The 23,581-nt window shown below is 36.4% G+C and overlaps 1 protein-coding gene across 5 annotated transcripts in view; it reads left to right on the top strand.

Moving 5' to 3' along the window:
- LOC131045580 (uncharacterized) overlaps positions 1-23,581 on the top strand; it is a 114,213-nt gene that overhangs the window by 62,764 nt on the left and 27,868 nt on the right. For all 5 annotated transcript variants that reach the window (XM_057979192.2, XM_057979194.2, XM_057979191.2 and 2 more), the window contains 2 exons: positions 9,406-9,506; positions 12,961-13,051. In XM_057979192.2, coding sequence (XP_057835175.2) covers positions 9,406-9,506; positions 12,961-13,051 — 192 coding nt within the window. The remainder of the gene's footprint in view (positions 1-9,405; positions 9,507-12,960; positions 13,052-23,581) is intronic.

Genomic DNA, 23,581 nt, shown 5'->3' with positions numbered 1-23,581 from the left:
ATACAGTTTCTATCTGATGTATGACTGCCAAAAGCATATAAAGATTACTGAATCAATGCATTCCCTTTTAATTATAACAAATGTTATGAAGCATATAAAGATTACTGAATCGATGTATTTCCTGATAATTATTACAAGTGTTATGTATATTCACAAAGTCGATATGACTGAGCTTCTGATATATTATTTGCAAACAATTTAAGAGGTATTGATCTACTCTTAATAGTTGTAAGAATCTGATTCTCTTTCTGAATACTTTGTTATGACCATGCATTTTGAGTAGTCACGGATCTGGTTGTTATGTCTGATCGCCCTTCTTGTGTTATCTCCTTGTAACCATGCAATGTCTGGGCGCCGTCTCTGTTTAATTGACTCTCTACTCATGGATCTTTAGCCTTGTAAATGGGTGGATCAATACCACCTTACTCGGCTGCTTAATGGCTCTTTTGAGTGGTTCAAATCTGAATTGAGTATATGAAAACAAATCTATATATCTCCTTGTGAATCCACGATCCCCTTCGTATATCCATCAATGGGCATGATGTGAGTTGTATCTCTCAACAACCATGTCCCTTGCACACAACTTGATTAATTATGCCTCCTCCCTTAATCGAGTCTCATTCATAAGAGCATCATTAATGGATTAATCAACTTTTGATTGAATTGATTTCTCCCTTCTTGGACAGCGATAGACTTATTCCTAACTAATTAATGTATAAGATGTCCTTGGCTTGTAATGCCTTTGGACAATGGTATTTTCCTTGATTGATTTTCTTAGAGATCAAATGAGGCTATTATAGGGACCCTCAAACGACTTAACTTTATAATATTTAAATAACATAAGTAAAATATTTTAATTTTCAATTAAGACCTTATTTTATTTAAAAATAAATTCCTGGACCACATAAAATATTGAATTACTCCCAAAACCAAGTAGATCACCTTCAGAGTTCCTTATTCTCTTACCCATTAGCCTGTGGGAACTCGACTGACTAGGCTAATGGTTCACCTTGCCGACTGGTTAGGAAGGGTACATTACAAGATCACTATATGTTACTGCGACTGTCCTCTAAGGTTCTTACAGTCCTATAGGGCTTGATATTGCTTAATTTGATTTTGAATCAAAAGCACATAGCTTTCTAAGTTCAAAAGCCCTTTCGATTTCTTGGTGTGCATTGTAAGCAATTCATTGGTTTGTGCAATAACCAGGCCTTCACCTGCTTTGACTTCTTACAAAAACTAATACATACAAAGAATCTGTCAAGAATACAAGAGAGAACTTGAAGGAGAGAAATACTTCTTGTATGTACTAATGATACAGCAATGGTCACTCAATAGGAAAGCAACAACATAAAACCTATATTGGGGTGAAACAAACCCTAACCTTAAATAACTTAGGTGAACATTAACTAATGTTTACATTACTTGATAAAGACAGATAAAAACCATATAGTGATTTTATTACTAAGCCTAGCACTAAGACAATAAGACTAGAATGACCATTATAACTTTATATTACAAGCACTAACAAATTTGAGCATACATCTACATTTTAATCACAAACCCTTTTTCTATGAATTAATAAATTATTTTGACATTTAGATGCCAGATGGTTGTTCATAGCATCAGTTTAATTGCTGGAAGATCTTTCTACTGTCGTGACATCATAAAGATATGTGATCAAGAAACTTCAGTCAGGTTTATTGTTATAGATTGGTTTATGTGCTGAGATCATCTCTTTAAAAATCTCCTATTTATAGATTGTTAGTTGTGCAGATAGAGTAGCTGATTTCTTTGCATATCTTGCGTTCCAAAGTTGCACAATATCTGTGATTTTATACACCTCATTAGTATCGGAACAATTGAGAGAAAAGAGGGGGTTTGCGATACGAAGTCACTGTACATGAACAAGTGATGTAGCTCTTCCCGTACATCTAATGGCCTGGGGTTGCGGTTGACCAAAATGATGACCTCGCCCACCAGCGCTACTATTCTAAAGGGATCCAGTTGACTTAGCTTATCCACCAGTAACACCAGTAGCTAGAGAAGTAGCACCAATGAAAGTAGTTTAAGCACCGGTACCAGTAGCAACAATAGAGCCAGTAGCATAGGTGACAAGGGCAGGTGCACAGTTCATCGGAGCTAGCTAGAACATAGGCTAGGACAGGAGAAGCGTAGGTAGATCCAGGCATACGCATAGAAGAAGCAGTCGGGTTTACTATCGGCCAAGAAATTTTGAATGGAGTGTTGTTTGTAATTAGGGCTGGCAGATTCCAATTGCCTTGGGCAACATTGGAATCCGCCCTCCTTCATATAGGGCCAGGCCCAATACCTCTCGGCCCTCACCTAAAGAGACTTCCACGCTTCACTCAACTCAACACGCCTCCTTGATAGGGCCGACCCTATCAATTAAAAAGGAATCAATAATTAATTGTTTAATGGTAAAGGAGGCCGACATGTTTGAGAAGCGATATGTCTCCTATAAATGCAGCACATACTTCTCATTATCATAATCAAGTCTTTTCAAGCTGATGAAATAATATTCGGTGAAGAGCGAATTTTATACTAAGGCATTTGGAATAGCAAACTCCTCTAGATAGTGGCAGTAGACAGCGAACTTCATTAGGTTGCAGCAGATCCCAAACAGTAGACAGCGAACATCATTAGGTTGCAGAAGATCCAAATTGAAGGCAGCGAACTCCTATCCTAAATAGGAGAGAGCGAACTCAACCAAACAGCAGCAGATCCAAACTGAAGGCAGCGAACTCCTATCCTAAATAGGAGAGAGCGAACTCAACCAAACAGCAGCAGATCCAAACTGAAGGCAGCGAACTCCACAAGAGGCAGCAGACCATCTCCAAAATATAGAAGACTTCATTAAAGGACTGTGATCAGATGAGGAGGACTGCAAACTGATTGAGGAGTATTCCATCTCTTCCACATAGTGGCTGCAACTCCAGATAAGTGTGTAATGTTCAGTTGAATTCTAAATCATAAATCAGATCTGAGGATCCTTTGGCTGGGTTTTTCCTCCTAGGAGGTTTTCCCAGGGTAACTGTGCATTGTCTTTAGCATTTCATTTCCTTTATTATGCTTAAAGTATGGAAAACAATAAATTAATTAACCTAATTCTAATTTTCTGAGTTTTATTCAATCTGAAAGTACCAAAAACAACATGGAGATGTGGGTGGAGGTTTTCAAGGAATACAAATAACCTCTGGGTTCTTCTAGATTTGGTGAGCATCTGGAATAACTAGTGAATTGCAACTTTACTGCACCGCAATTGGTGCATTGATCTTAGCAGCGTTAATGCTTTTTGCTGGTTGGTTCCATTATCACAAAGCTGCTCCAAAATTGACTTGGTTCCAAGATGTAGAATCCATTTTGAACCACTATTTAGGGTTACTAGGACTTGGCTCTCTATCTTGGGCAGGACACCAAATACACGTTTCTTTACCTATTAATCAACTCTTAGATGCTGGAGTGGACCCTAAAGAGATACCATTTCCTCATGAGTTTATTTTAAATCGTGAGCTTTTAGCTCAACTTTATCCCAGTTTCGCTAAGGGATTGACCCCATTTTTCACCCTGAATTGGTCGGAATATTCTGATTTTTTGATTTTTGTGGAGAACTCAACCCAGTAATGGGGGTCTGTGGCTGGCCGATACCGCACACCGCCATTTGGCTATTGCAGTTCTTTTTCTAATTGCTGGTCATATGTATTGAACCAATTGGGTTATTGGTCATAACCTCAGGGATATTTTGGAAGCTCATAAATGTCCATTTATAGGGGAAGGACATAAAGGTCTTGACAAGATCTTAACTACTTCATGGAATGCTCAATTAGCTCTTAACCTAGCTATGTTAGGGCCTTTAACTATTGTCGTAGCTCACCATATGTAATCTATGCCTTCCTATCCATATCTAGCTACTGACTATGGTACCCAATTGTCTCTGTTCATGCACCATAAGTGGATTGGTGGATTTCTGTAATGTCCCCTACCTGATTAACATAATTAATCTATTTCAATATACTAAAATTGATTGAGAGACTAATCATGAAGCTAGTCATTGATATTCTTCAATTTTTTAGTTATTGACAAGTGCTTATTTATTTTCCTCATTAGATGATTAATTTCATTATTCATAGTTTTTAATATAGATATCAAACCTTGCTACTACTTCAGTTTTAAGGGAGAAGGGTCTATGTATGTTACCAAAGCGCTTAGAGACCAAATACAATAAGTTCCCTCAAAGTTTACAGATCCAAGCCCTTACCTATCTTGGGTGTATACCCTCAAGGCTTATGGGTCACTGATCCCCACCCTATCTTGGGACTTAACCTATTGCTTGGATTTAGACTGCCCCTCTTTGGAACATCTCATTCCCATCTTCTTAAATACTGACAATAATAACATGATTTAGACTATAAGTATACTAACTTCTCATGTATTATGAATATATATAAAATTAAGTATGACTGTCATACATATTGCAGTCTATATTAATATTACTATTAAATTCTGCATAAGAACATTATCAGGCATCAGATATTAAGCATACATATTAAGCACGCCCTCATGTATACTACCAAGAGCAAGGATGTTACTGCCTGTAACTTAATAACAGTTCTGATCTGATTTGATCTGATCTGATCTGATCTGATTTGATCTGATCTAATCGATGGTGATCTCACTGGATCCTTTCTATTCCTTTATATCTCTCAATGTGAGGGAGAGGTCACACCTTTTCATCATGTATGCCCTTTGGCAAGAGATACACCCTTTCACCATTAGCACCCTTTGAAAGAGTGCAACTCTTCATTATTTCTGCCTTTTGAAAGGGACACAACCTTTCATAATCAGATCTGTACTTCTTATTTAAATCAGATCTGCACTTCTGATTTTCAAATTGTTTCCCTCTCAAATGAGGTTCTCTTCTCCCTTTTATATCTCATTGTTGAGGGAGTCACAACTTTTCCTTCCATGTCTTTTGGCCATTCATTAATTTAGTTAATTATATTTAATTATACTCTTTTACATTTTAATTTAATTTTTTTAATTTTTATTCTTTTTTTTTTTTTATTATTATTATTATTATTTAATTATATTTCAAAGTAGGGACATTACAATTTCTCATAGTTGGCGTTGCTGCACATGCAACTATTTTTATGGTAAGAGACTATGATCCAACTACTCAATACAACAATCTTTTAGACTGTGTTCTGAGACATCGGTTCTCTTCTCCCTTTTATATCTCATTGTTGAGGGAGTCACAACTTTTCCTTCCATGTCTTTTGGCCATTCATTAATTTAGTTAATTATATTTAATTATACTCTTTTACATTTTAATTTAATTTTTTAATTTTTATTCTTTTTTTTTTATATTATTATTATTATTATTATTTAATTATATTTCAAAGTAGGGACATTACAATTTCTCATAGTTGGCGTTGCTGCACATTCAACTATTTTTATGGTAAGAGACTATGATCCAACTACTCAATACAACAATCTTTTAGACTGTGTTCTGAGACATCGTGATGCAAGTATCACACCTCAACGACCTCAACTGGGCATGTATTTTCTTAGGTTTCCATAGTTTTGGTATATATATTGATAATGATACTATGAGTGCTTTAGGACATCCTAAAGATATGTTTTCAGAGTCTGTAAAAAAACTAGGAGTCTAGTTAAAATGGGTACCAAAAAGAATTGTCACTGTTGAGGGTGTAGTTACGATAACATATCCTAATGATATGTTCTTAGTCCATCTAGATAACGATATAGATGTTTTAACGATTGTATCAGGTAAAATTAGATATCGAACAAATACGAGTAGTACCGGGAGATAGAGTGATAGTTGAATTACCTCTTTACGATTTAAGCAAAGGACGCATGATATATAGACATCCCGTCAAATGAAATGATGATGATGACTTTATATTTGCTATTGATCAATATTGAGGTCCATTAACTTTATAAACAGAAAAGAAAAAGATTTTAGCATTAAATAAAGGACCACAAATATGAAAATCCATGCTTTTGTAGTAAAATCTTGTGCTATGAATGCATAGGAAGGTAAATAATACATGTGTTGAGCTATTAAAGAAGTAACAACTCCCAAAAAATCTAGAGCAAGACCTAATTGTAAGTGGAGAGATTGTGTTGTGAAGACCCTTATGCCCGCATCCTAATAAGCCTTTCAGAGGAACATGTGCTTCTAAAATATCTTTTATATTATGTCCAATCCCAAAGTTGGTTCTATACATATGACCAGCAATGAAAAACACAAATGCAATAGCTAAATGATGATGCACAATATCAGTTAGCCACAAACTTTGAGTTTGTGGGTGAAATCCCCTGAGAAGTGTTAGAATAGTAGTTCTCGCCCCTTTAGTAGTACCAAATAAATGACTACTGGAATCAGGATTTTGAGCATAAAGATTTCACTGACCTATAAAAAGTGGTTTCAAACCTTCAGGATGTGGTAATACATCTAAAAAATTATCCCATCTTATGTGCTCTCCTCTTGATTCAGGAAAAGCGACATGAGCTAAATGCCACATCCAAGCCAAAGAACTAACTCCGAAGAGCCCTGACAAATGATGATTGAGACAAGATTCGACATTTTTAAACCATGAAACACTTGGTTTCCATTGAGGTTGTAGATGCAACCAACCCGTTGTTAAAAAGAGAGCAAAAAGAAATAGCAAGTAAAGAGCTCCAGTATAAAGATCTTCATTAGTGTGTAAGCCAATTGTATACAACCACTGATAAACACCATAATAAGCAATATTGACTGGATCGGGGGCACCTCCCCAGGTAAAGGCTTCTACGACCGGTTGACCAAAATGAGGATCCCAAATTGCATGAGTGATAGGTCTTACATGTAAGGGGTCGCAAATCCATGCTTCGAAATTGCCTTGCCAAGCTATGTGGAACAAATTGCCAGAGATCCACAAAAAGATTATAGCTAACTGACTAAAGTGAGAAGCAAAAATCTTTTGATAAAGGCGCTCTTTGCCTCCCACTCGCCCTTGCCCCGCCCAATTCTATGACCCTACTATTCTAAGGGGGTGGGAGGGCCCCTACTATTCTTAGCCAGGTAGTGGTGGGAACGTCAGGAGAACCATACCCCCCACTGTGGGGCCTTTTCAAATCCGAGCCAACCTGCCTCTCCCCCCACCCACCCAACTTTAATCCCACATGAACACTGCCAATATTTTTATGAAGTTTCGGGTGCCCTTGCATAGGAATCTTTAGTTCCCCCGATCCATAGAATTGTAGGGGCCCTAATTCCGAGATACCTCTAATTAATCAGTTCATTAATGCGTTCATTAATGTGCCCCATAGCCTCCTCCCACCCACCCCTAGGGCGAGTAATTAATCAACTTGCTAGAATAACCTTCCCTACAATTCTATGGGGGCATCAACTTGTACTCGATAGTTGCTAGATTAAGCAATTCTAGTTGCTAGAATCGATTTTACGCCCACTTGCTCTTATGCCACTAACCCCAATGTTGCAAGGTATTGTACCATTGCAGGAACACTGATAGTTAATTGTTCCTTGGTTGGAATAGTAATGGTGGGTTGAAACAATAGCAAAATTCTCTGTAGATGAATTGTTCTAAACTAGATAAGTTACAGTGCCATGTGCTTGCTGAAGTAAGTATACCAGTGACGTTCATGTCTCATGGAAAATAATTATGCCAACCCTTCCCACCCGACATAATTGGTGAAAGTTGGGAGAAGAATTATGTTGTCTTACTTGAGGCCCAATACCACACCCATAGGGTGGTATTGAGTAGGCTGAGGTAACCAACCAACCTTGTTAGGGGGTGGGAATAGAAGGTGCTATGCAAGGTGGGAGGGACATTAAGATAACGGGTGAGGGCCCCACTCCCCTTAGAATAGTAGGGCAATTCTCCCTACTCTTCTATAATCAGCTTGTTACAATAACCTTGCATGCAAGGGACCTCCAACTAATCTACCTCCTCAATTGAATCAGCATCTATAGCTGCCATCAATTCATTAAAATGCGTTCTTTCTTTGGGTTCATTGCTCTTTGTGTTTGAAATGGTTTTTTTAGTAATGTTCCAAGCATCATTTTATTATCATAGTTTGAGGACTTGGCAAGATTTGGCAAAGTCTCGCAGGACTTGTGAGTCCTAATGCTTGCCGAGTCAACTTACCACGGACTCGCGAGCCGAGTCTTGGAGAGTCTCGGCTAAAACTCGCCGAGTCTTGGCATGAGATTTGTGCGAGTTCTGATGCGAGACTCTTGCGTTTGGCAAGGATGTCCAATAGCTTTAAAAATTGAGTTTTTAATTTTTTTTTCACTTATTATAGTTTCTTGTCCAAAACCGGTGTCCTGCAACTCAAACTTGTCCATTTCTTCATATTTTGGCTCAAACTTGTCCATTTTCAATCATCCAATTTTTTTTTTTTCAGGGGCATAGCCCTCGAATCCCCACTTTTTGCTTGTGGGGAAACACAAGTGCGTTTATCCACACCCCTTATATCGTTGGTTTTTTCTCCTATCTAACAGCTGCTGCCCCTCAAACCTACTAGGGTCTTGACACCCAAACATCCACTAGTTTATTGAATATGAATTATGAACTTTCAATATTAAGTGTTTTAAGATCATAGGAGATGTGTAAAGTTTGAATTATGACAAATTGATAGTCAAATTAGGCTTTTATGCTTTCTAAATGCATTAATTTCTTTTTGTTTTTTGTAAAACTATGTTTTTTTTTTGCCTAGTCCTAGCCGAGTTTATTGCCAAGTTTGTGCCTAGTCCTGAGTCTGAATCCTATTTTGGGCTGCCGAGTCTGCGTGGAGTCCAAGTCCTCAAACTATGACTGTTATGATTGGGTTTTAGGTATGGAACGCTAAGAATTCTTGTTTAGTAGTCACTTGACAAATAATGCTACATACTTTTAGAAAATTTTGCCATCTTAAGTGTTGCATTACTGAGATCATCTGTATCTTTCATTGACGGTGATTCTGTATTTATTGTCTGAAACAAAATAAATAAGGGTTTTGATTGTGGTTTCTTGATTGGTCAGAAGAATATTATTTATTGATATATGTGCATGTTTAGGTGTTTGCTCTTTATTTTATTTCTCATGTGTTTTTCGTGGAATCTATCATCAATTCATGCATAGCACTAGCTTAAATAGTGAGATATATTGATATAGATTATTGGGTGTGATGTTTTGGTTTCAACCTTAATATTTATAGTTCTACATAAGACAATTCTGCATTCAATTATTCATTGCTTATGTAGGTATCTGGGAATTACACAAAATCAAATTTTCTCTGTGCTGACTATTATGTTAATGTTCATATTACATATGCATATATGATATTATTTTATTTGTCTGTTCCATGTCTATGTAGGTATTGGGAGACGATTACTCAAAATTGGCTTTTCTCTGTGCTGATCGTTCTGTTTGTCTTCATGCTAAATATGGGAGTCACTACAGCCTCCGTATTCCACGGTTGTTTTTCTACTTTAACTTTCTGGACTTTGTAGATGAACAAAATCATCTTCCTTCCTGTCTAAATTGATATAGAAGCAATTGGGATCTTCTCAAGCAAATATTGAATAAATGTAAAGTGAAATTGTATATTATTGCAGGATATGTTTTATTCAGTGATTTTTAATCCAAGCATTTATCTAATTTTGTCTCTTATCTATATATTGCAAACTCTGTCTATAAATCCTAGAAATATGATGTCTCAAGAGCTATTGTTTGATTGGAACTTGGGGGGAAATCTATAGAGTCCTTTTGATAGTAGTAGATGTGATTGTCCAAAGAGCAGCCAACCACTTGCATTTGCTTACATTTTACAGTTTTTACATTTGTATTGATGTCTTAGTTATTGGTAACATTTCTCTCTTGCTTGGAAGTTGGAACATATTCGATGATTCCCTTCTTATCAGAGGTTATATGAAATACAATGTATCCTTGCAACAGAAGTTCTAAGAGATGCTGAGAAGAAAACAAACATGGTACAAACTAGAAGGAAAATTCTTCTGTTTGTAACAACTAGTAATTGTTTTCATTTTGAAGTTGCAATTTGCTAATGAAATAATGTCGACGGCATCTTGCATAACTCAAAGAAGGATATAACTTTCATTTATCCTTTTTTCTTTTACACCTCATGGAACCTAAAGTAAAAGATTCGAAAGGAAATCCTTGCTTCTAATAAGTAGTAATTGTTTTTAATTTTTTAGTTGCAATTGGATAATCAAATAATGTCTTCAAAGTTGAGATAACTCAACAAATGATCAAATTTTGTGTATCCTTTCTTTATGCACCTTGTGCAACCTGAAGTGAGAAAAATTTGTGTAGGGACTAAAAATTGAGTCATAAATCCTTTAAGTTTGTTTTTTTATTTTGTTTTTGTGGTGCTTCATATGAGTTCGTTTAGCTCCAGTGACAACAAGGAGGAGTTTAAGATGTTGAGGAATCTAGAGATTGGTAGTGGAAGTGAGAGAGGATAAAGGTTAGCCAAAGTGAGCAATCAAAGTGGTAATTTAGTTGAGTGCCATGAGTTTTGATTTCCTTTCAAGTTGTTGGCAAAGGATGGTAAGGGTCCATCCATAAAGAAGGCTCCTTTGAGGCGATTTGCAAGAAGAATAAGTGTATACAAAACAGCTAACTTGTAGGTAAGTTGCTTATGGAAATGCAATTTTTTGCCTCCAATATTAGGGTACCCTTCTGGAGTGAATACATACCTATTACATATCTCTAGGAAAGAGATTAGTGTAGGAGGTGAGATCTGACGTGAACAGAGGTTTGGGATTACTTTGTCCTACCTGCATTGTTAATGGTGCACCCCAATCTTTCCTCTATTTGGACTGACCTCAATCTCTATCTCTTCTTTGTGCTCTAAAGATGTCATGGACTTCATACAGTCCTCCTTTGAGTGATTCTTAGGATGCAATTGTGGGGGTAACTTCCAATGCTTTGGATTAATGATGCCCATCAATAACACAATGACTACAATGATTTGCAAGATCTTTAAAATTATGCAAAGCAGCGGTGTTATTTAGCATCCCAGTTACTCTTTCTTTAGGATCTGTATGGCTGATTTTGCTTTTGTGGGCTGAAAGATTCTCCTTCTCCTGCCTTGTTCATTTCCTCAATCTAATATTATCAAGATCCTTTGGCTTGCTTGAGATGAATTTCCTCCTTGCAGGGGAATGGAGCTGTCCAATGTGCTTGGTCGCATTGTCTTCATCCTCCCAAGTCTAAGCTCATCAACACAGCCTGGTTACCGAGTCTTGTTTTATTGTTCTGCGGACTTTGACGATTTCCTTGCTTGGAATACTTCCACTTGATTTTTTGATCAGTATTATATAGTATAGGATAAAGATTCCTGCATAATAAATCTTTGAATTCATCCCACCTGGTTACAACAGGTCCCTTATTTTCAGGAGATGCTCGGTAAGTTATCACCAAATTTGATCACATCCTTACATTTTGAGATGTGCAAAAGATACGTTTTCATTGTTGCTAAGATTATGCAAAATAAAATATGTCTGTTTGCTTATCCATTTATTTAGCATTTTAGCATTTATTTGTCCTTTGAAAGCCTTCATTCCAATTTTAGTTTTGATTTTGAAAGAAGTATGCCTAGATTTTGCTTCCCTCTTTAGAGGTTGCTCTTAGCCCATGCATTCTTCTTTCTCTTCTTCATCTTAGGCTCGTCTTCACCCAACTTGGACAGTGCACAAGATGATTGGTTCTTAGTTGTAAGCTCCCACTGTTGTTCAAATGCTTTCTTGGGACTATATCACTATTTTGATGTTGTTTTCAATTGCAGCTACTTTCTCAGCAAGATCATCTCTTTTGTCCTTTGCCATCTCTCTCACTGTCTGATTCTTCTACCTTGTAGATATCTTTGGATCACAAGGTGCTAACTCTTTGGCCTTAGTAGACTTTATTGCTGTCATACAGATCAAATCACACCTGCACAATACTCAAAAAAAATATTTGAAACAGGCTCTACTACTAATTTGTTTTGTAAACTCTCAAGCACACTTGCTATTAGAATTTACAAAACCACACAACCACACGATTGTTGTCCCTACTTGAAAATTAATCCAAATGGCAATGTAGTACGTTTGAATGTTTGGAGAACTGAATTAGGGCTGTCTTGTGAAGGAAAACATGGATAGTACTTGCATTGTAGCATTTAATTTTTAAATCATCAAAGACCATGTGGAACTTCCAACTTTGCCCAAATGCTAGCTTTTCAGATGAGAGAGCTCCAATAATGTGGGGAAAAGAGGCCTGGATTGGACTGCTGTAGAGAGTCAGCAGCAAATGTCCACTAATCCTTGGCAACCACTAGAAGAGGACTGATGAATTTGCTACCTTCTTGGCTACTATGACCCAGGGAAGCATTAGACTCCTCATGTTAGTCTAATTTTTCTGTTTAGAAGTTGTCTTTTTGATGTAAAAAGTAGTTTTTTCTCTCTTTTTAAGTATCTTGGTGCACTCCAAGACAAAATTTTGGTATTACGTATTTGTTTTCTCATCTTTCAAAGCATTTGAGCTAGTGAAAATCTTGTAGTTTATTGAATGCAACTTTTTTGTAAAACTAAAAAAGATGGCATGATCACAAATCTTTCTCCTTCTTTGAATTATTTTTTCTTGTCTCTATCTATCCATCTATATTTTTTTTTTGTCTCCATCCATCTGTCTATCCATCCATCATCCATCTATCTATCTATAAACTGAGGTAGTGGGTAAAGGAAGTTTGACTGTTTACCCATATCTAGTTTGTAGTTTAATCATCATTGGCATGTGCACTACTGGAAACGTGGTTGATGTTGAGTTCAAATTATTTCTGTTGACTGCCCAGAGATTTTATTTTGCTGTTTTCGTTCTTTATACTTTATTTTCATTGTACATGTAAGAATTGCACGTATGATTGCAGGATGGGAAGGGATATTGCCTATGATCGTTGGTCATGTGATTTGCTTTGTGCTGCCTCTTCGCCAGATTTGTATCGTATTAATCTGGAACAGGTATATAAGCTTGCATATATAGATTTGTTTGTTTTAACAATAGGTGTTTCTTTCCATGGAGTTTGAGTTTCCTTTTTAGAATTTGCAGAATAGTGTTATTTGAGAAGATTTGTTACTTCATCATATATAAATAAATGAATTTTTATTGTAGTCTTATATTGTTGCTGACAAATAAATGTTATATTCTTTAATCAACAAATGGATGATTTAGCTAGTATATTATTGGCCATTACGATGTCTCATTGAACAAGGTTTAGTCTTTTAAAACTGTGGTAAACTTCTCTCGAGATGGGTTAGTGTGTTGAAGGGACACATAACAACTGTGTTATCATGGGGAACATGTACATTGAGTTTTGAGCTCGGTTTATTGGAATGGAAATTGTTCCCCATCTTACTGGTAGACCACTGCCCAAACAATTGTAGTTTACAGTTTTTGTTTGGCAGCAATTTCTAATATATTTAAAATAATGTATTGTATAGGTGCTAAAGACTCTAGTGCTTTTGCCAGACAAATTCTGTCAATTTAATTTATGCATAACAATTCTTCTTGTCATATGGATTGACACAGTATCTTAGAAAAATACTCTGATTTTGTGTTTAAGAAAGCTTCTTTTTGGATTATATTATAGTGCTTCTATGAGGGACTCCTGCCCTACCAACCAAATAAAATACATGCTAAAAGGAACATGTATAAACAGCCTATAAACAGGTCAACCAATGCAAAAGCAACCTTATCAAACTATAACACAGACAAATGACCTCCAAAAAGCACCGGACACCAACCATACAGAGCACCTTAGGTGAGTTCCTGCATGCGACTATATCTTATCCCCAGTCCAGGCGAAGGAGAAATCCAATGCTCACCATCACAATTAATACTACCTCTGCCTGCCATATCTATCAATTCAATCAGAACCTGTGACCCAGCTGCCCGCTCCAAGCTGTGAAACTATAATCTTAAATAGCTTCTGCACATTTTTGAGCCTGCAAAACATTTTCATCATCCAAGATCAGCAATGAGTAATTTCAAGGACCCATTTAGTTGGAGTTATAGCAATATTCTTCAAAACCAGATGGGTATCTTGGTAGATTCTAGAATGCATCCAAAGCTCTCACACTGTAATGGACCTATTTATTTTCGAATTAACTTTCCTACCTACTACAGAAAGGGTGTGACTCATCACTTAATGCATTTTTAAGTTTTAACATCTATACAAGGATGCCCTCTGCATTGCTGTAGTATCATCTTATATTCTATATAATATAGTAAATCATATCTTCTTCCTTTATTTGTTCCAAGTAAGATCGAAGCAGAATTTTTCAGCCATTATTTCTTCCTTAATACACAAATATTCTGAAACTCTGTCTTTGCTTAAAAGATTGAACATTTGTTAGATTCCAAATTGCAACCGGGGTTTTAAGGATCAGGACATGCATTAAGGAAAGAGTGTTTCTTATAAAAGTAGGAGCAATATCTGAAGGCCAAAACCTTGCATTTCTGATGGTTGAATGAAGACGAAAAGGCCTGGTGCTGCACTCTTTCCTTGCAGCTTGCAGGTGTGGAAAATTTGTTGTGCATTTAATCTGTTACAGGAATCCTGCTGACTCTTGGGAAAAGCTGTGAAAGAGTTGTGAGGGTTTGCCAATTGTTTAAAATTTTTTATTTTAAAACTATATGATTTCTAAAGAAATGGTATGTAACAAAAATATAATTGAATATCATAATAGGAAAAACAGAGTTTAGAAAAGGTTTAAACTTAGAAGCTTTAAGGAGTAGATTAAAAAATACAAGGATGTTAAAAATGGTTTATATTATCAAAAACAAAGTTTATTAAATGTCCTAAGAAAAACTAATTGATAAGGGTTAAGTTAGGTAAATCAAGCACAAGAATGTCTGGTATCAAGATTGATTGATTGACATTGAGGAGAAGATTCTTGCTGTTTGTAATTGTAATGGTTTGTGAATACTTGTAAAGTTGTAAGTACTTAAACAAGTGTGAGAAGTATTGTAAAGCTTAACTGTTCGGTTTGCTTTTCCTGCTTCTTTCCTTATTTGCTTTTTGAATGTAAAGTTCTCTTACAACATGCTTATGATATTTTAGCCGGTATGATTGTAGTGATTCTTTGCAGTTGGCATGGTATTCCGCATTTAAAGGGTTTTGCTTGAAAATGGGCTTTCCTTTTCCCACTTTCCCTAGATCTTGTTTATTTCGTGTGTTATGCTTTTTGGAAAGCATGGTGAGAAGTTAGATTTAGATTTCTTTTTACAGCAGTTTGGACAGTATCAATGATGTAAGATGATCATGATTTATGCTTTGGCTATGAATGTGAGATATGATTCCTGAGGCTTTGTGAATTTATTCAGATATTGTTAAGTTCTATATGCTGCAAGGTATACATGATGGCCAGTATTCTGATTTCTATAATTTCTAAAAAAGTCAGATTAATTTCTCAGTCAATGGGCATAAGCTTCTTCTTTTCCTCTCTGACTTGATATGGACCTGCCATGATACCTAGGCTATGCTCTGATGCGTGTGTTGTCTGTGGTTCTAGTTTCAGAAATGAGAGTATGTTTTGGTAGAAAGAAAGTAGATGTGTGAAATGGGTATTGATTCTTAATAAATATGCTGCTGCATGATAGCTGTATATGTACTTTAAAGCCATCTTGGTTGAATGTTACTAGGAAATCTTGTTCGAAGATTGTTGGGTGTTGAGGAATAGAATTTTATTGACCAACATTTCAATTAATATGGGGGTCCTGATCTGATGAGTATTATATTTATTAGTGGTTGAAATTTTTTGCTTCCTTTTTGTGTGTCTAGGATTCCTAAAATAATTTATATCTATCCAAAATAAGTTCTAGGGTATTTTTTCTTGTTTGAAAAATCGTACAAACCAGGGATTAATTTCTTTTTGATAGCTAGAGGAGCCAGGCGGGAAGGTGACTAATGCCCAGCTACAGCATCTCATTAGTTTCTACAATGAGTTGATGTGATATAAAGATCAAATGGTCGCTGGTTTTTCTTTATGAAGAAATCATATATGAATTTTAAGGCCTTGGCAAATGATCAAATCAATAATGCAATGAAGAGTATCAAAAACGACTAAAAGACACTATAATAACAAGTTGAGTGAAGTTCTTAAGGCTATAAGTGGGTAAGTGAACATGCACTCTCCTCTTGATGAGTGGAGTGAGAATTTAATCACAAACAACTTGTGGAGTATGAGTACAAATTTAGATGTACAATAAATAAAAAACACTCTAATTTTTATTACTTGGTGCTTTGAGCTCCTTCATATAGTTAGTGTTGAAGAAAAGAGCCTCCCCCTAACTTTCTTGTAACTATGCAACTTTAAAATAATGAGTTCCCACACCTCAACTTTGGATATCATCCTCTCAATGCATGTTTAGAGATCCTTCATATCAAAGAAGAAAAACTTGGAGTTGGAAGTAGTACTTTTTTTGCATGAATGGGTTAGTGGAAATGATTGTTGTACCTTTGATCAATGATCTCCCAATTGGAATCAAGTTTATTTCCATTTCCCCCATAATTGATTTGGGTGGCCTCTTTGGCCCTATTGATGGCCTTGCAAATGAATCCTCTTAAATGAATCCCATTGGGATTCAATCTCCATCCACTAAGCTTAAAACTCTCACCAAAGGCTTTGACACCTACAAGTATAAACAAATTAAGTTACAAAATTGCAATTGAAGTAAATAAATACTTGTAAAAATTTTAAAATAAATGATTAATTTGAAGTTTAAGTTGAAATTTTAAACCAAAATACAATCTCTACAACTCTCTTCACAAAGGCATCATTGAAAGGTGTCATCGTGGTCTTCTCTCCATTAGCCTTTGTTGAATACCCATGTTTGACTTACACGACGACTAAGCAACCATGGACATCCATCACTGACATGTTGCTGGCCCCAAGACCCGCATGCTCTTGGTGGAATCCGTCCTATCTATGCGGTACAGCTAACAGTCATCCGACATCATATGCTCCTTGACTACTGTCAATCTCGAGCATGGATAAGCTTATCTCTTTAAAGGTCATAGGATTTCCATCGGTGATCACCTCAGATGGAGAAGGGTATACAACCTCTACCTATGCCCCCATAGGGCCCTTACTCCATCCGTAGTCGTAAAAGCTAGCCCCTGTACCTTGCTTAGCACTTTCCAGAAGAGAGGTTCCTAATTTGGAATAAGTAGCTTCCCACTCAGCCATCTCTATGTTTAAACTACCCATTTTGGTGTTGTTTGACATGAGGGTTTCATAATCTACTCAATCTTTGGCTGCTAGGTTGTTATTAACCAGGAGAAGCCTGTGTTCGAACAAAACCAACTTGTAACACAACAATGATTGTTACTACTACCATTTTCAGGTTTTCTAAAATAAGTAATGCCTCTGTTCTATGTTATATTACAGCAGTGAGTAGGTTCCAAAATGTGTTGAAGGGAGGACACACTTGCCACAGAATCCCTTGGTTGAAGGTTCTGTTAACTAAATTCTCCATTTTCAGCTTTGTTGACAACCATTCCTACTTATCACCACATGATAGGATCTCTTACAATTTCATATGCAATAATTTAACCATCACATGACCAATTATACCATTTAAACTAATCAAGACTGATTTAGCAACTGGCTAAATCACACCATAATAAAATATAGCTTCATTTACATTAAAATAATGGAGTTGTATACTTGGATTCTCATCCAAAATCTAGCAATATAGTCAAAGTAGAATTATCGAGGTAGAAGTTTACTGCGGTTAATTTATTTCTTGAGCACTTCCTTATCACAAAATATATGTACACCTACTGTTAGACTTGCAAGGCTGTCTTGAGTCAACCTTGAGTTAACATATCTAAATTTCATTGTGCCTAAAGTTACAGCTCTATAGAAAGATGTAAGAACAATGGTTACTTAAATCAAACATTAAATCAGCTCTAAATAGTACCTCCAGTAACCACACAAAACCATATAACACAGTCTGTTGTTTATGATGGCTTATACAATCGTAGGGTAGTAAGTAATTTGATTCTATTTTCTTGGTTCATTAGTTGGCAGCCACATATGATATCCTGATGTGTTTGTTGCTGTTATGCCCATAGTCTCCATCATAACCTTATTTGGCCATATCCTACACAACAAAAACTCCACCAGCAGTATATCAACATTATTTTGGAAGTGTGTAAGGTTGGGGTTTTAGTACATGTATTGGTGAGTTTGGCTTAGTTGCCAACAATGAAAAAAAAGAAAACCCCTTTGTTTTTGTTTTTTTTCATACTGGCTGGAACAACTAAAACTACAAAGCAACAAGGTAAAAAGGAAACTAATAACCATCAATGATTTTCCACAATACCAAGACTTCTAAGCTAAAGAAATTTATCAATAGTTACTATCAGATTTCCTTTATTCATAACCAGCAACATTGTTAGGTAAATGATTGACAAATAGAGAGAAGAATAAGGAACCTGGAAATTAGAATTTGCTGAAATTTCAATGCCTGAAAACCTTTTCCAAATCTGGAAGTTAGAAGTTGCTGGAATTTCAATGCCTGAAAACCTTTTCCAAATTGATTTGTTTCCCTTCCACCAAATATCCTCACACTTAGCTGCTTAAATCTCCTTTTACTACCTCCATCTTGTCTCCAACTGCTGGCTAAGAAAAAAGTCTGGCCATAAGGGAGGTCGTGGGGGCTTTTTAATCAATTCCTGGCACCATATTTCTTCAAAACCTGCAAAAACGTCCTTCCACAGCTTCTCAGGGAGTGGTCGACCTTCCTCTCCATGCCCATGGCCATTCCCATTGATGGAAGATTGTCCCCTGCCGTAGGAAGGGTAGGTAGCTTCTTAAATTGAAGTGTTTTCTTTTCCTCCATTGATGTCCTATGGCCTGCGTTTTCTCTTCTTCGTGGAAATTAGAGAAAATGTATTTCCTTTTTACCTTGCTTGCTTATATTTAATTTTTTTTTTTCCCTTTCGTTGGGCTTTGGAGGATTTAATAATTTATGAGACTTAGGCATTAATAAGTAGAGCTTTTGTTTTTTATTTTATATTACTTGACTTATGTTGTTTGGCAATTGTTTAAATCTTATTTAGCTAGCCCCTTCATCCATGCATTGATGTCCCGTTATAAATGTTTTTTTTTTTTTTTCATTTAGTGTTTATTTATTTTTAAATTAATCGGATATAGCTAAACATATAAGTATCCAATAATTTTCCATTTATAGTTATAGTTCATTTATTTAGTCTTATAATAATTATGAATACATATGTATTTTTAGCTATTATATATATATATATATATATATATATCCATTTGTAATGATTCTTCTATCGTCGTTATTATCCAATGCCTACAATTTGATTGTATTGAATTAAGTTCTTATCTATGTCTCATAGACTTAGCCATGAACGAATAAATAATGACGACTAAATGAAATTCTAGGGTCCTAAGGTTAAATAGTGACTCAAAACAATCCTTGCTAGATTGGCTAATCCTTCTAAGGAGATTATTAAATATTGCAAATTCAATTTAACGGGATAACATAAGTCTAAAAGACTGCAAGGGTTAACCAAAGACCTTGACACAAGGATGACACTGGACCACCTGTCTCTCACCAACGCAACCACAAAATCCATTTGTATTGCACCCCTGTACCTGCAACCAACGACAAACCTCACACAAGTCACCCACACATTATTAGTCTGAGCTAGTCTAAACAACGTAAATGCATTAAATTACATAAAACATAATAAATACAATAATTATATTTTATAATATGAGCATCAAGTTCACATCTGGCACACACACATGACAATATAACATAGCCCAGAACTCCACCACTAGTCCAAATTACATCGGGGCTAGGGTCATACAAAAGTATTAATATGGTTTTCTAGGGGCAATGACACATCCCACTTAAGTCTTTTGGAGAGGGCACCTAGTAACTTTCCCTCGCAACTATTAGTGTCATTATCAAATTCTCCTAACATGGGCTTTTTGCAACATTGAGGGGAAGGGATATCTAAAACTCAAAATCCACTCATGTCTTATTTGATGGACCTACTCGTTCCACCCAATACTTTGCAATGGAGGTTGTGCTCTAGGTACATTTGTGGGTACAAAAAATCCCAATGACTAGGCTTTGTTTGAATTGGACGAGGTGGATGTGCCTCATATGCATGGAGAACAACTAAAGTGCACAATGCTTGCCTTATCTAACTTCATTTCCATTGCCAAATCAGGATTAATGACTGTGTGTGTCTCACCTAGGAAAACTTTCCACAACGGAGTATTCGTGAGTTTGTAAACTATGGGTGGTACAATTGTTGATGCCAAGACATGAAAGGATACATTGTTACTTGGGATGAGTTTGTTGGTGATTTTTCATACAAGATTTAAACTTCAACTTTGATTGAAGAGAGGTTTCTTAGAAGACAAAGAAAAAAGGTGAGATTTATATGGCTAAGTTATTGGTTTGGGTTTAGGTTTGATGGTTCGGTTCACGAATTTGGTCAAAATTTATTTGGAGGTGGGGTTCATCCATGCAAAAACATATATATATATATATATTTGCAGAAGTAATTAAGTTCAAATACAAATACTAGCGTTCCATGTGGACATGCCCCTTGGCAAAATGTAGCCATTTCGGAGACAGGGATGTCCCTGAGATGGGGGACGTCTAGGGAACATCCCTTTGCCACCCCTCCACCGCCGCCACATTCTACAACACATCTTCGGGACGTTTCATGGTAAATGGGGATGTTTTGGACTTTTCTCCTTAGGAAATGCATAAAGTGGACATTGGGAAGTACTTGAGACTCCCAACTGGCCCTCGACTAGTAGGGAACGCACCCAACTCTCTCGTGGTGACAAGGAAATCTCAAGGTTTTTTTAGAAAAAGAAAAAGTTAAATTCTAATTGCCGAGCCCTAATCGTAACTCAACCCAACCCCCAAACACGCACCAAAAAGTTATAAAATAGACATCTCAACTCTTTTTCAATCACAACAAGATCAAAACTGAGCACTGGTAGCGGTGGTTGTAGTGTGAAACAGTGAAGATAGTAGACACTAACGACATAGAGTGAAGAGGAAGATTGATTGAGAGTTTGAGGTGTAAGTTGGAACCAAGCCTGAAGGAGACTCTAGAGCCGAGCACCTGCAATTTCATTCTGGCAAGAGGAAGAGGGTAGCAAAGCAAGATTAAAGGTAGGACAAGTTTCATTCACCGTTATTCATTTTTGGATTTTTTTTTTTTTTGAACAATGCGTTGAGGTTTGAACCTAAGACCTCCCAAGTAGAAGATTTGCAGCCAACCGCTGTAGTGTGGGGTCATCCCCATTTTTTGATTTTCATTCCTGTTGTTCAATCCAATTTCTTATTATTGTTTCAATTTTCGAATTCATTCCTATTATCCTATAAATTTATAAACCTATTGTTCATTCTGGTTTTCTGACTTTTCATGAAATTATGAATGCTATTATTGTTCAATGAAATATTAAATTTATGACATTGATTGTTCATTGTTCATTTTTTCTGATTTTTTGCAGCAACATTTTCATTTTTTGATTTTCATTTAAAAAATTAAATTTTAAAATTTATGAATGTTCATTTTCTCTAATCTTCATCTAAATTTATGAATTTTTAACTTCATTTTTTCTGTTTTTTTTTTGCAGCATTATCATAATGAGCTCGTACAACATGAGTGAGGATAAGGGTCAAGAGGTTGAAGTAGAAATTTAGAGTGAAAATAAATTATCTGATGAACCTGGCATAGAAGGAGAGGGGGGTGAACCTAATACTCAAACGGAACCCTTCAAAAATGGGCCAAGGGCCCCTTTGGTCCAAAATCACCTTTAAAACAATTTGCATCTATGGTACCAGCAAAGCCTGAGACAGCTGGGGGCACTAGAAAGTGGAAGTGCCACATGTGTATTGTTGAATGGTTTGGCAGCATTACTAGACCTAATGCTCACTTCCTTCTAGGTATAGATTTATGCCAAAAGGTGGAAGGAAACTTTAAGTCAAGGTCTGAAATATTGAAATTATGGGGTTGTAATGAAGATGAAGTTCCTGTATCTGCTAATTTGTTACAAAGGAGTAGGGGTAATAAGATTTCTGCAGTTTCTACTTCTACTTTGCAAATAAAAGGTCACCGATTCCATCTAGTTCAGGGGCAGCAAAGTCTAAGTGAAAACGTAAGATGACTAGTTCATCTTCACAACCACTGGCAAATTTATTAAATGTGCAACTAAAGGATGAGGCAAATGATGCCATTGGCAAATTCTTCTTTGCCAATTGCATTCCATTCTATGTGTCCCACTCTCCTTATTATAAGGCTGTTGTGTCATCATATGTGCCACGTAGTGAGACTAAATTGAGGATAACATTTTTGGAACAAAATTATTCCAAGATTAATATTTTGATGGAGAAGACGAAGTGAACCTGGGTCACAAGTGGTTGCAGCATAATCATGGATGGGTGGACGCACATTAGGCATTGTCCACTCATCAATATCATGGTTACATCTAAAATGAGCCCTTATTTCCTTAGGGGTTTTGATTGTTTAGGGTACAACAAGACTGCTCATCTTTAATTCCAGATCCTCAAGGATGCTATGGAGGAGGTTGTGCCACAATGTGGTGCATGTAGTGACAAATGCGGCCCATGTGTGCAGAGTTGCAGGGAAGTTGATTGACGCAACTTGTAGACATATTTGGTGGAATCCTTGTTATGTGCATGCCATAAATAATGCACTCAAGGATGTGGGTAAAATTAGTAGGATCAAAACAATTGTTAGTGATGCTAGAGATGTGCAGAGGTTTATCTGCAACCACCACACTTCACATGCACTCTTTAGGACCTTCTCCAAGAAGGTATTCCTGAAACCTATAGAGACTCGATATGCATCATAATTTATTCCCTTGGAGAGGATGCTTGAGTTGCAAGAAGCATTGCAAATAATTGTTATGACAACAAAATGGAACATGTGGCTTGAGTCGAAGACACAATAGGTGTTGAGGGTGAAGGAGGTGGTGAAGAATGATGTTGTTTGGGCTGGTTCCAAATATATTGTATCTATCATTTTGGAGAGGTGTATGAGTGGATTGATTCTGTGCTTAGTCAAATGAAGAATGTTGTGCGAGAGAAGGGACCCCACTTTGCAATTCTACACCGAGCATAATTCACCAATCATTTAGTGTAGATGGGAAAATCTCAACACTCCCTCTCACATGGCTGCCTATGCATTGAACCTGAAGTGGTATGTGCAAAGGCCCGATAGAATTACACTTATAGAGGATGCTTAAGTGAATGATGGATTTATCAAGGCAATTGAAAAAATGTATGATTCTATATAGGCTAGCCAAATTCGTACTAAGTGGACAAAGTTTGCCACTCTTCGGGGATATTTAGAGGCATCCAAGTTAGATCTAGATATTATGTCGTAGGAGGACCCCAAGTTGTGGTGGACTATGCATGGGCCTAGATCTTTGACAATTTCTCTAGCCATTCGT

This window comes from Cryptomeria japonica, chromosome 10, assembly GCF_030272615.1.
Source record: "Cryptomeria japonica chromosome 10, Sugi_1.0, whole genome shotgun sequence".
NCBI classification, from domain to species: Eukaryota; Viridiplantae; Streptophyta; class Pinopsida; order Cupressales; family Cupressaceae; genus Cryptomeria; species Cryptomeria japonica.
This window is presented reverse-complemented; position numbering and strand designations above follow the sequence as displayed.